At 53.1% G+C, this 12,539-nt stretch overlaps 1 protein-coding gene across 4 annotated transcripts in view; it reads right to left on the bottom strand.

The window, feature by feature from the left end:
* Positions 1-6,481: 6,481 nt before the first annotated feature.
* SLC4A3 (solute carrier family 4 member 3) overlaps positions 6,482-12,539 on the bottom strand; it is a 34,605-nt gene continuing 28,547 nt past the window's right edge. For all 4 annotated transcript variants that reach the window (XM_054069367.1, XM_054069365.1, XM_054069366.1 and 1 more), the window contains 5 exons: positions 10,783-10,949; positions 10,144-10,397; positions 9,632-9,801; positions 8,996-9,169; positions 6,482-8,259 (listed from right to left, as the gene is read on the bottom strand). In XM_054069367.1, coding sequence (XP_053925342.1) covers positions 8,182-8,259; positions 8,996-9,169; positions 9,632-9,801; positions 10,144-10,397; positions 10,783-10,949 — 843 coding nt within the window. In that variant the 3' untranslated portion in view covers positions 6,482-8,181. The remainder of the gene's footprint in view (positions 8,260-8,995; positions 9,170-9,631; positions 9,802-10,143; positions 10,398-10,782; positions 10,950-12,539) is intronic.

Below are 12,539 nucleotides of genomic sequence, written 5' to 3'. Positions count from 1 at the left end.
GACTGCTCCAACTCAGCATGAAGCTGTTGATCTCCCCTCTTGCCTCACTGCTCACAAGCCAGTGCTGTCCCTGTAAGGTGAGGATGGTGGTGATCAAAGTCTCAACGAAGCTCTCCCTGCCCAGGACTGCTCTGGGGCTCTGCGGCAGGAATTAGCCCAGGGTCCTTGGAGACAGGATCATGTTTGTACCAGATGTGTCCCTGCTCCAGAGGAATGTGATTAAGGCTGCCTGGAAAGGCTTTTACAGGGTCACACCAAGCCCTGCGGCACCTGCTCCCCCAGAGAACACAAGTGTGAGGGGAGCCCTTCTTGCAAGGGAGGACAGTGCAGGTGAAGGTGTCTATCTGTCCTGGGCACCCCCCTGGTTCCCCTTCCACTTCAACCACTGTCAGCAGCGAGACCATCTCACTGCAGCACAAAGTACTGCTTTTAGACATGACAAAGCCCAGGTGAAGGGTGGCTGCACGCGTGCTTAGTCTAACCAACTAAGCTTTTTATCCCATACAGCCACAGGAATGCCCTGCAGGGCTGTCCTTTCTCTGTAGGTCTGGAAAACAGGATATTTTCTTCATTTTCAGCCTGACCACAAAAGCAGAGAGCTGGAGCAGATGGGCCCATGAGGTGCATGGTGGAACATTTACCCCACTGTCACTGTGTGCCACCCCTTGGTCTCTGAAGCATCCTTTCAAGCTGTGCCACAGGGGCCAGCACTAGCTGTGACTTTCTGCCAGCCCCATCTGCACCTGGCCAAGCTGGATGGACCAAATCCATGATCAGGTATCTTCAGCTTTCTTTGCAGATAGGAATCCCAGTCTTGTTCCCCAAGCCCAACCCTTCCCTCTCTTCACTGCCGCATCCCAGGCCACACATCCATCTCCCAGCAGCAATGAGCAGAGATTGTCACTGCTCCCTTCATGCTGCTGCAGGTTTGCCTGAGGCCAAAACACATCCACGTGCAGCTTTTACACCTTGGTCATGAGAAATGCAGTCCTGGAGGTGAGATCATTGTATAAGAGAGCTGACTTCCACAAGGCTATAATTACAGTAGGAACATGTGGGGATGAGGCCAGCCAAGCACATCCACCCAATTTCCTCTCCTATTAAGCTTGCCCTGCTTTTGTTTGACCCAGACCAAGCCTTGCTATTAATGGTGTGATGCTGTGGAGGTCACAGATGGCTCTGTTACAAACGGCCTTGCAGACTCTGCTTAACTGAGTGTATAAACAGGGCTTTGCTCACCGATACATTACTGCGGGATTCATGGTATAGAAAGTGTGTCAGCCAGCTGTGGCGCAGTCATTTCCCAGACCAGACTGTTTCACCAGACACGGATAGCTGTCTGTCTTTGTCTCAGGGTGCACGATAAACCCAGGCAAACAAGTGAGCAGGTTAAATGGTGTCACATCATTACTGCTGGCTGCGGCCAAGGTCTGCTGGAGCTCTATATGTTTCCTCTTCCTGATGTCACCAGTGCAGCTTCAGCCTGCAAAATTATTTCTATGCTAAAGGAGAGCACTCTTCTCCACACTGTGCACCTGCAAACAAAATAATGCCAATCCCTTCCACATTTTGGGGTATGTGTCACTTGTAAGTCCACAGGAGGCAGCTTGCAATGCTGGGCAACTGGGTTAGCAAACTCAGGGAGCAGGCAAGGTTACGCTAACACTTCCTATCTGCCAGGGCACCCGGTTTCAATGTCCTTATCAGGGCTGAAATTTGAGTGCAGTCCCAGTTCAGAGCACCAGGAACAGGAACCAGCACCAGCACCTGGCCATCTGTCCTTGCTGAGGATGAGAGCTTGTCACGGCAGGAGCCGGCTCCTCCCCAGTCTCTCCCACCCTCAGTGACATTGTTACACCTTAAGTGCTGGGAGGGTGGACAGGACATCCCTCGGGGACACTGGGCTGATAGATGAAGGCAATCATTCGTCTGGCCTCCTGCAGCAGGGACCCCAAGTTCCTCCTTCTCTGCAGAATTTTAGAGGGGAATTACCTGTCTGTTCTGCTCAGCAGCAAGGTCACATATGGCAGGCAGCCTGTGGCTCAGAAGGTCATGGAGAAATGTGGCAGGAGTGACAAGGGATTCTGTGCAGTGCTGACACTCAATGCTTCACCTTGCTCCACCTCCTAAATGTCCCCCTCTCAGGGAGGCAGGACACCCATGGGTGCCAGCCCACCTCTCTGAAGGGAAAAGCTTTGGCAGCCACATTTCAGAGCTCAGTTTGAGCCTTCCCCATCTCAACCTTACAGCAGCACTGCCCCTCCGTGCAGGGGAGGTGATGTGAGCTACCTCTACACAGCAAGACACAGTGGCTTTGTGGGTAAGGCGCACCCCAGACAGAAGAAAACCCGGATGGGTGAATCTGGTTCAGACAGAGGAGGAGTGTCCCAGGGCTGTGCCCAGCAAAGAACTCCCAGCCCAGGGCCCCTGGTCCCCTCCCCATGGGGTCCTGGTGCCAGGCAGGAGGGCTGGGCACAGCCCTGGCCAGCTCTCCTGGCAGGCAGGACTTGCTCGCTGAGTGGCCTAAAACATCGTGGTTAAGACTTCCACTCCCATGGGCAACCAGATGAAGGTGGAAGGGGAACTGTTGGGGTCAGACCCCTGTTGCCAGGGATACTATCGCCATCAGATGTTTCTAGCAGAGAATTTTCTCTTTTACCTCTTTCTCTCTCCCTTGAGATGTCATTTACTTCTCCTAATAGTCCCTCTGGGGAGCAGTCCCAGCATAAGCAGCTCAGAGAGCTGGAAGGCTGAAAAGCCCTCGGAGGACAATAGACTGGGAGAGACAGGGCAGCAGCACAAGGCAGCACGAAGGCAGCGAACCGCCCCAGGCTGAGGAGCCTCCCTCTTTCCAAGGACAGACAAGCCTATAGGAAAAATTCGAGGCCATGCATAATTGTACTTACTTGTATCGAAGAAATGTGCTATCCAAGCCCATGCCCTGTGCCCGCAGTTCAAAGCATCCCCGTGAGAGAAGTGTCCTTCGCCAAGACCTGTGTGAGGGAGAGGGGCTGGAGGAAGCTGCATCTCTCTCCTGTAGTTCCATGGCAATGCCTGCAGGGCTGGCAAAGGCTTGGGGAAACTGGCTCCAGCGTGAGGGACATGTCCCAACCTGCCATTCCCACAGGGAGGAAGATTTGTGTCCATGGCCAAGGAGAACATGTTCCTCCCCTGGCAGGAGAGCCCAGCTCAGTCCTTTCTCCACTCCCTAGTGCCTCTTCTGTGGGGCTGGTGAGTCCCTTCTTTCAAGTGATGCAGAAGGGAGCTGGATGGAGGGAAGAAAGGGCCAGAGAGCATGGGCTGTCGTGGTGGCAGGGACGTGCTGGGTCAGCTGTGCTTGGCAGTCCTTGCTGGCATCTGCAACAGCAAGCTGGACCCTGGCACCTGTGAGATGGGAGCAATCTTTAGCTGGTCTCTGGGGCTTCACGTGCAGGCATCTTCCCCCTCACCATCAGCTCTGCTCCCTCCAGACCTGTGCAACTCACACACAAAAAAACATCTTAAAGGTGATCCGGAAAGGCAAATGTAACCAAAGCCACTCTGGCCCCCTCCAGCCTGCAGTGGGAGGAACATGCGGTGCTACTACCTGCTGCCATTTTCACCTGCTCCCCATCCAGCTCACAACCCCCTCCTCACCAAGAAGAGGAAGAAGGATTTTTAAACATATGTTTATGAAGTTTGGCTTCCTGGTTAGCAGACAGCATAGTTCAGATAAGGACTTCCAGATACACAGGGGGAAGGAGAAACTTTGCCAGTGGCACTGGTTCCCAGTTTTGTTGTCAGGGTGGTCTTAGCCAGCAATTTCCTTAACTTCCCAGCCACACAGCCATATGAACGGTAGACAGTGATATCTCACATGAGAGATGTGCCAGCCCGTCCTGTCTGCAGAGAATAAAAATGGCTGGAGAAGCTAGCTTGAATATACCTGAACCCAACTGGCAGAAACAGAAACCCAAATAGTTTTCCTAAACACAACATACTTGATAGTTTTGGGAACAGATCTCCTATTTTTAGTTTTCCAGACAGGCAAGGGTGGCTGCTTACTCTTGTAAAGATCAACCTCTTCTCAAACAGCAAAGAGGTGGGAGAAGCTTCTGGTCAGAATGCAGGTCTGGTCTGGCATGACTGAGTCCCCTTCTAGGGAGCAGCAGGGCACTTAGTCCATCCCAGAGCCTGCCCTAGGGCAGCTGAGGGGCTGCAGACACCCAGGCTGTTCTTTCATCGGCATTTTGCAGTCAAGCATGCTCTCTGGTGTGGCAGCACCAAGCAGCTTCTCCCTTCTCTAGTTCCGCAAAAGTGGGGGTATCCCTCTGAGCTCATCCCTTGCTGCTCCCTCACTCCTCCCACCCCATCCCATCCCTGTTTACCTTCTCCCCAGCCAACCACCATTCCCTCTCCAGCAGAGCAACCAGGACTGATGTATCTCAGCTGGCCCAATGTCCCATCCTGCAAAGTGGCACACTGGTCTTTGGTAGCACTGTCTACTGTCTGAGCCCACACGCGTGACCAAACCAGAGCCCCGCAGGAATCCTGCACACACCAGCCTGTGCATCGCATACTGATATGCTGTATTTTCCAGTGTATCCGGATCCCAGAACTGCGTGGGTGACCTGCAATCCTTGCTGCCTCCTCTCCATCACTGTGGCTGCCCATGGAGGCCCTCTACTCTGCCATTGAAGAGGAGATCAGTGCCTTCATGAGGCATGTGCAGTAGTGCTGGCAGGGCTTTGAGCTGTGCAGCCTGTACCACATGCTGCTGCTGGTGCTGCCACAGAGCCCCTCAGGGCAGGTGGAGAGCTGGCAGCAGCTGTAGAGGCTCGCCTAGCACTAGTCTGGCTTGGCCAGTCCCAAAGTGGCTGGCTCTGTGGGCTAGCTGGCCTCTTACCTGCAGCACCTGAGTATGCTGAAGGAGAGGTTTGACACCAGGGTGGTGGTCCCACTCTGTGAGAACTTGTGGACAGCCAGCCTTCTCCTCGTGCACAAACCTTTGTGAAGGTCCCCAGTGTCTTTCACCAGAGCATGGCCACAGCAGAACTCTCTCAGTGGTAGTTCTGTGTCCACCGCAGCAGGTACAGCCTCTCCCTGCCACCATCCCCATACCCACCACAGCAGCCTCCAGCGTGGGACAGAGCCCCACTGCAGATTGGCTCTCCGCCGGGCTTGCGCGACCTCTTGGTCCTGCTGCAGCCCTCAGGCCAGGTGGCAGAGCCAGGGTGCTGTGAGCCCAGTTGTGGAAGAGCCAGAAGGAGCTGCTGGTCCAGCTGCACCATGGGGAGCAGGCACCTACCCTACACACCCAAGGTCCATTGCATCACCCAGCACATCCACGTCCAGTGCCTGCAGCATCAAGGCGAGGGGAGAGAGATGGCCCACCCCTGGCAGAGCCTGGCTATGGGTACAGGAGGTTGCTGGCACCAGGCTCAGGCTGCCCTGTCTGAGGCTGCAGAAGAGCCTGGAGCTCGAGGAGTACCACCAAAGCATCCTGGAGGCTGACCAGCTGCTGGAGCTGGAGGTCAAGTCCATCCTTGTCCAGAGGATTGAAGCGGTAAGAGGCATGCACTGGCTCTGCTTGCATTTTGCCCCACATCCCAGGGTCAGAGCAGGGGAGCTGCATGGAAAGGGCTGGATTTCCAGGTAGAGAAATGGACCTTGTGGGACTGGGAAGAGCCATAAACTTTCCAGTCTGAACTGATGTTCCATTGCTCAGCCCTGGATCCTCAGGTGAAAGGAAGAGGAGCTGTTGAGTGGTGCATAGGCGATGAGTGTTCGTTAACTTGGCAGAGCAGCCTGCAGGAAACATTTGTGGATGCTCCCATCCAGCCTACCTGGATGCTCAGGAGCTGGGAACCTGGGCTGTCTCCTCTCCTACAGGTTCAGCAGTGATGCCGGGATCTGGAGAGGATGCTGCAAGGCCAGGTACTGCCCACATCACAGCAGACCTGGCAGAAGCGGGACAGTCACCACCCCTGTGTCCAGGCAGGTTCAGCCCTCTATCATGTGCCCCATGGCAGCAGCCAGCTCCAGGAGCAGCCAGCGATGCTAAACACAGCAGGTGGGACCATCACCTCCCAGCAGCAGCACCCAGGACAGCATAACTGGAGGACACCCAACCTGCCACCATGTAGGCTGAGGACAGCCCACAGCTCATGGGGACCCAGCTCAGCACCTGCTTGGGAAGAAAGCATGGAGGGAACATGTGTTTAATGAGATGTTTCTGAGATGTTTCTCAGACCATGGCCCTGCCATTCGGTGTGTGCCTACATGTACAATAAGGAGATGGGCACCAAGCACTGCTGAGCATGCGGGCACACAGAGGTGCATGTGCATGGATGCAAGCAGGCATGAGTGACAAGGTGACAGTCTCCATGACAGCTGGGGCTTGCTGGCTGCTGTTGTGGGCAAGAAACTGGTTTGTGTCAGCGAATTTCAAAAAAATTATTGCCCATTTTGGCAAACAAAAGTAGAGCAGTAGAGACCGTTCCTGTGAAGAGTTTATTGGTGTAGCTGTTTCCACTACAGTCAGAGGAGTCACAATGCACAGTGACAATGGGCCTCCTACACTAAATGGGGAGGACAGGACACACACGGCCACAGACACACAGAGACACTTGTCTCTCCACCCCGGGCCCTGTGGATGGGCCAGGCTGCGGGGCAGGAACCTGCCACGGGCAGAGGTTTCTCCCTCTGGTGGGATATTTCTGTAGCCTCCCGGGGAAGGTGTCAGACCCTCCTAGTAATGAAACACCCACCATCTCTCGCAGGAGCCAGGCTGATTAAGTGGGAACTGAGGCAGTGGCTTGTACCAAATCCAATGGTGAAGCGAGCATCCAAGCCTCCTCCGCAAGGCGACGCTGGCTCCAACCATCAGGGAGAGGCTGGGATGCCCGTCTCCTCTGGGCACTGCCCTCAGAGCCACTGAGGACAGCAAAGGCACCAGCAGCAGTTTCTGAGGCAGCTCTGACGGGGCGCTGCTGGCCCAGGGAGACCCCAGGGGATAGCCCTGCCAGGCAGAAAAACATTCAGAGCCACCCAGAGGTGACTGAGGCCAAGTGTTGGGCATGCTGAATGTTGCTCCTTCCCAGCTGGAGGGCACCTTTGGAAAGGTTACTCTGGTGTGGCAGCTGAATTGGGACTGGGTGTTTCAGTCACTTCCTTGTGGGGCTGCAGGGAGCCAGACCCAGTGGAGCACTGCACAGTGAAAGGGAGGGGACCCAAAGGACTGTTTTATGCTCCAGCACTACCTCTCTTGTTTAACTTCTTAAATACAGTTTGTTCTCAGGGACAGGAATGTGGGGATCGGGAACTGGGATGGAGTCCTGTGATGAGTTTTTACTCCTGCAGCCTTAGTGGAGGTGCAGAATGACACAGGACTCCTCTTAGTCCCTCCAAGAGGGCAGGCACCTGAGGCTTCAGGACACCAGCCCTGTCCCCAGCATCCCTTCCTCGCGTGATTTTCCTTTGGGAAGAGGGTGGAGATAATTGGGAGGACACAAACAGCCTCCCCACACTGAGCAAGAGCTGAAAACAGTCCTGTGGGAAGGTGACCGGGCAGATAATGGTCTGGAGGACAGGTCCAGAGTGCTGGTCCCTCCTTGCCCGTTTGCCAGGCTGCAGCAGCCCCATGAGCCAGTGGCTGTAGAACAGGCCTAGCGTGAGCACTCCTGGAAGGGGGCAGAGGGAGTGGGAGCAAAGCATCTGCCAGCTGAGCAATGAGTCTGCTGGCCTGGGAAAAGCCCACCGTCTCTCTGCAGGCAGCATTCAGCTTGCCCCTGTGAGTGCTCCGTGGCATGTGATGCTGAGACAGCCAAGCTTCATAGTAGTGGATGGAGACACTGTGACACCAGCTGGCATCGCTCCCCTTCACCACCTGGAGAACAGGCACAGGCTGCCTCCAGCAGGGAGGGCACAGACCCCTGACCCATGGAGGCTCAGGACCCGCACAGCTTCAGGAAGTGAGAGGTATCTCTCAGCCCACCAGGTCCAAGAGGAGAGACTCACAGCTTCTGCTGAACGAGCAACAGAGCAGCAGGAGTTGGAGCTGCCCCCTGCAGGGCTATGGAACAGCCATTCATTGGTCCAGGCAAGAGATTGTGTGACTCACGGCAAGTCTCCAGTTAGTCCTTGGGACGGATGAGCAGGTGCGAGTAGTCTGTCCCATGAGTGGGGAGGACAGCTTCCAGCTCAAACAGGCATGTGCAGCTCATTGTACTCATCCCGGCCGTCCTCATCGAAGTTTGGCTCTGCATCCTCTGAGTCCAACTGGGGAGAGGCAGAGATTGGATTCTGAAGGCCACGGCTGCCCCCAGCATGGGGTGAAGCCTGGCACGCAGGGATCAGAATGCAGCGAGCCAGGCAGCTGGGCTGTGCTGGGAAGAACTCCTTCCCCTCCCAAAAGGCTCCTTTTTTTTTTCCCTTCATGCTCGTCCATGCACCCCCCAGCCTGATGCCCTTTCCTATAAGTTTTTTTATTTGACAGCCAAGCACAGGCTGTCCCCCACTTATGGGTGCTGCTCCAGTCTGCTCTCCAATAGGAACTCAGGATGCTGGCAGCAGCAGAGGAGCTGCCAGCACCCAAGGAACTACCAGCACCCTGGCACTGTGGTTAAGTGCTCCTGTGCCAAGCAGCCACAGGCTTGGGTGTGCTGCTGAGCTGTCCTCACTGCTGTCTCAATGGGGAAATGGAGTGTGTCTCTTGATGAATGAGCCACAAATGGGGAGAAGGATGGAAAAGGAAACCCTTATTCCAGTCCTCTGTGTGGTAGGATACACTACCTCCTTGCCCAAGGCTGCCCATCCATCCCATGCTACACTCTCAGGGCTACAAACTCCAAGGAAGCCATCTACCCACCTTCTACTGTTGAACAAATACGCTCAGCCAACAGCAGGGAAAGCCAAGGCTTTGCCAGCCCAAGATCTCCTAGTCTTTCAGTATGTCAGTCTCCTCAACCTCATTCCAGTGTTGCAATCTAGACTGTGAGGACAGTTATCTGCTTACCGCTTTGAGCTCCCTGTCATGGAAGAAGCGGGGCAGCACAAAGCGTCGCAATGGCACAGTCATGATCAAGACAAAGGGGAAGGCCAGGGATGCCACTGTAGATTTCACCACCCAGAGCAGCACAATACAGGCCAGTTGAATGCAGGTGAAGAGATTCATTCTCCAGGTCTTCACCTAGGGATGTAAATCCAGTATAAGAATACATTATCCTTCCGCACAGATTAATGAAGAGTCAACTGGCAAAACAACTCTTCTGCACAGCATAATACAGTAACATAATGCTGCACACTCTACCTGCTTGTACTTTACAGCAAGGCAGAGACCTATACCCCTCCAGGCTCTGTGCCACATGGCAGAGCAGTGTCCCTACACTCACTCAAGCAATGCATTCCTCCCAGAAATAGTCTATCCATACAATATCCTGGCAACGCACTTCTGTCGGTAGCCTGGCAGCACGCTATCCCAGCATTGTATCACCTCCATGCATAGCCTGCACTTACCGCTTAGTACAAGCTTGCGGCCAAGGGGGAAGTCACCAAGCCAAGCATCATTCTAGTAAGACACCATCCTCCCCTTGCCTGCCTTTTCTTCCTCTGTTCCTCATTACCCGGTTCACTAAGACCCACCTTTGCTCACCTTAACAACATAGATGTGGTCAGGGTGGTGCTTGGATGGCATGAAGATCAGGAGCAGCCGCTCGTAGAGCTGGATGCCAGTGAGTGATGTAACCCCCATGTAGAGGAAGATGCCGAAAAGCACAGCCAGGGGGATCTGACGTAGCATGTTCCCCATCACAATGGACAGACCTGCACAGACAGAGCTCAGGGCATGGTGTGTCTCACACCAGCCTCTCCGTAAGGCACTCCAGCCTCCATCCCTCTCCTGCCTCTTCTCTGTCTGTCCCGTGATACAAAGGGAAGAAAGCTCAAGAGGGGTCTAAGCAGCTGGAGGAGCTGCAGAGAATGATTGACTATGAGGGGCTACCAAAGGCTGCCAGAGGAGAGCTGGTGTGAGTGTAGGTGGGGGCAGCCCTGCAGCAAGTGCGCAGAGCACAGGGTGGCCCATGGGACAGGGATGCTGCTAGGAGGGAGATTCGATTGGTTGGCCCTGACCTCCCTCCTTGCCCCTTCACCCAAGCAGAGGCTCACCAACGAGGGCTGCAATAAGCACTCCAGTCACACGCTGCTCCTTCACCTCCTCGATCTTGGGCTTCTCTCCTGGCGCAATGGCCTTGCTCATGACGGTCAGGGCATTGACGTGGGTGACAGAACGAACCGTAGCTGCAGTCAGCCAGGGCAGCCCAAAGAGTGCACAAAGCCCTCCCATAGTGCCAATGAGTAGCAAGTCTAAGTGGAAGCCAGAGCCTTTCAGCAACTTTCTCTCCTTCTTGCTTACAATCAGCCTTGGAGAAAAAAGAGCCTGGTCAGTGCCAGGCCCAGCCCAGTGCCCAAAGACAGCACTGTGGCTGGGGACAATGTCCACTAACTGGAGGGAGCACACATGGGGACAAGGAGGAGATGGCCACAGAGAAAGAAGGTAGTGGTTGACCTCAGGCTAGAGGGTTTCTGCTGTGCCTTCTGCTGAGGCAGGTTTCCACTCCACTGTATATCAGGAGTGGAGCCAAGAGACGATGTGAGAACCCGAGAAAGTACAGTTTAAATGGCCAGGATCCTGCCCTCGCTGTCCCACTGGGCCAGGTGCACTCCACACCAATGACATTAGCACCCATCCCAGTTTTGCCTGCCCATGGGTTAATGATGGCTGACATTGACAAGGGAGGTACTCACGTAGTGATCTGCGTCTCCATGAAGATAAGAATGAAGACCAGGAGGGCAGGGATGGCAGAGGCAAACATCATCCACATTGGAAAGGTCCCACTGCTGCCCATGGGGTGAATGAACCAGCCACGCTTGTGAGGAGATGTAACCGACAGCCCAGAGGGGACATTCAGCTTCTGGTGGTGTAGCCACAAAACCCAGCAGTTACTTGTCAATACATACATGCCCACAGCCTCACAGATGTCTAGCCTTGATCCTCCTGGTTTCCCTCGTCTGAACCCCCCAGATGATGTGATAACCACCCTGACTCAAGTGGGACTTTTTGACAGATAATCCCCTTCACTGAAAATAATCCTGTGTCCCCTAACATGGGCCTGTCTCACTTCTTTCAGCTAATGGAATTCCCTTGGTTTTAGTCCAAGAGACCAAGGAAATATCTTCCCTCAGGAATCTCACCTCCACATCAGTGCTTGCAGACCATAGTTAAAATGCTCTTTGATCTCTGCTTGGACAAATCAAGTGTCCTGAACTACCTACCCTTCTCTGAGGTGGCTTTCCAGAGCCTTTTCCGAGACACTTTTTCCAATCCTGATTTTGCAGAGTGGACCCCAGAAGAGGCCACATTCTCTGGAAATGACCTCACTGATCAAGTTCAGAAGGAATATCATGTTTGCGTTCCCATGAGAGACCATACAGATTCTTAGCTGTACATTGTCCTGACCCTGCGTTCACCAGCATTTGAACTTTTGGCTCTGCGCTGCTCTACAGCAGTTCTTGCTGTCTGCCTGTGTGAGCACTGCAGGGAGAGTTTGTGATTTGCATTTATGTTAATCAGCATAAGTATGAATAATATTCCTGGAATGCTTATACTTGAGCTAAGCTGTGTAACTAAGTACCATTTTCTCAGAGAGCTTTGTACATATGCTGTGTTAATACTGAAATGATAATGCTTTTGATATTAATTGTAGAAGTGCAGACGGGTATGAAAAGGATGTAACAAAGCACATGATTTCACTAATGTTTGATAGAACCAGATTTTTCATTGAAATTTAAATGAATAAAAATGCATTTGGATTCCATTAAGCTTTGTGCTTTCTTGATAAAAGCCTGCATGCTGAACAGGAAATACCTCTCACCCTCTCCCTGGTGTTAATTGAAAGAAATATCAAAACAAAAACATGTAACTACACACCTACTAGAAAATGTGGGAAAAAAAGAAAACCTGTGAGATGGGTTTGTTTGATAACATTTAAGTTTATGCATAAACTGGGAAAGAGATCATTGTGTTAGAGATAAAGTGATCAAAATATTTAGTAGCCTATAGTCAAGGAGACTATAAATACATTAAGCACTAAACCCATGACAAATACCCCACTGAAACCACTCTACATGCCACTCTCTTCAGTGTGCATAACCAATTTATGTCTTGCTGATTGACTCTAAGTTTTAAGAGTTACAAACAAGGAATTAACTGCACTGAATCTATATGGTCTCTCTTAAGCTTTCCCAACAGCTAGAGTATCAGAGGAATACCAGGGGCATTCTGTCATTCTGGTCTCAGCCCCTGTCGTTCTGGTCTCAGTCTCAGCCCCTGTCGTTCTGGTCTCAGTCTCAGCGAGACCATTAGAGTTTGCCTTCAGCGTGGGAGTGAGGACAAGGGGAGTGTCTCTGTTTGCTTTGTGCTATTATGACTAAATAGGCAGGAAACACAAATCTCCTATCACACAAGAGCAGATCACGGTGCCATAGGGATCACTGCAGGGCTG

The sequence above is a fragment of the Cuculus canorus genome, chromosome 6, assembly GCF_017976375.1.
Source record: "Cuculus canorus isolate bCucCan1 chromosome 6, bCucCan1.pri, whole genome shotgun sequence".
In the NCBI taxonomy this organism is placed as follows: Eukaryota; Metazoa; Chordata; class Aves; order Cuculiformes; family Cuculidae; genus Cuculus; species Cuculus canorus.
Note: the sequence above shows the minus strand (reverse complement) of the source record. Positions and strands in the feature narration are given on the sequence as shown.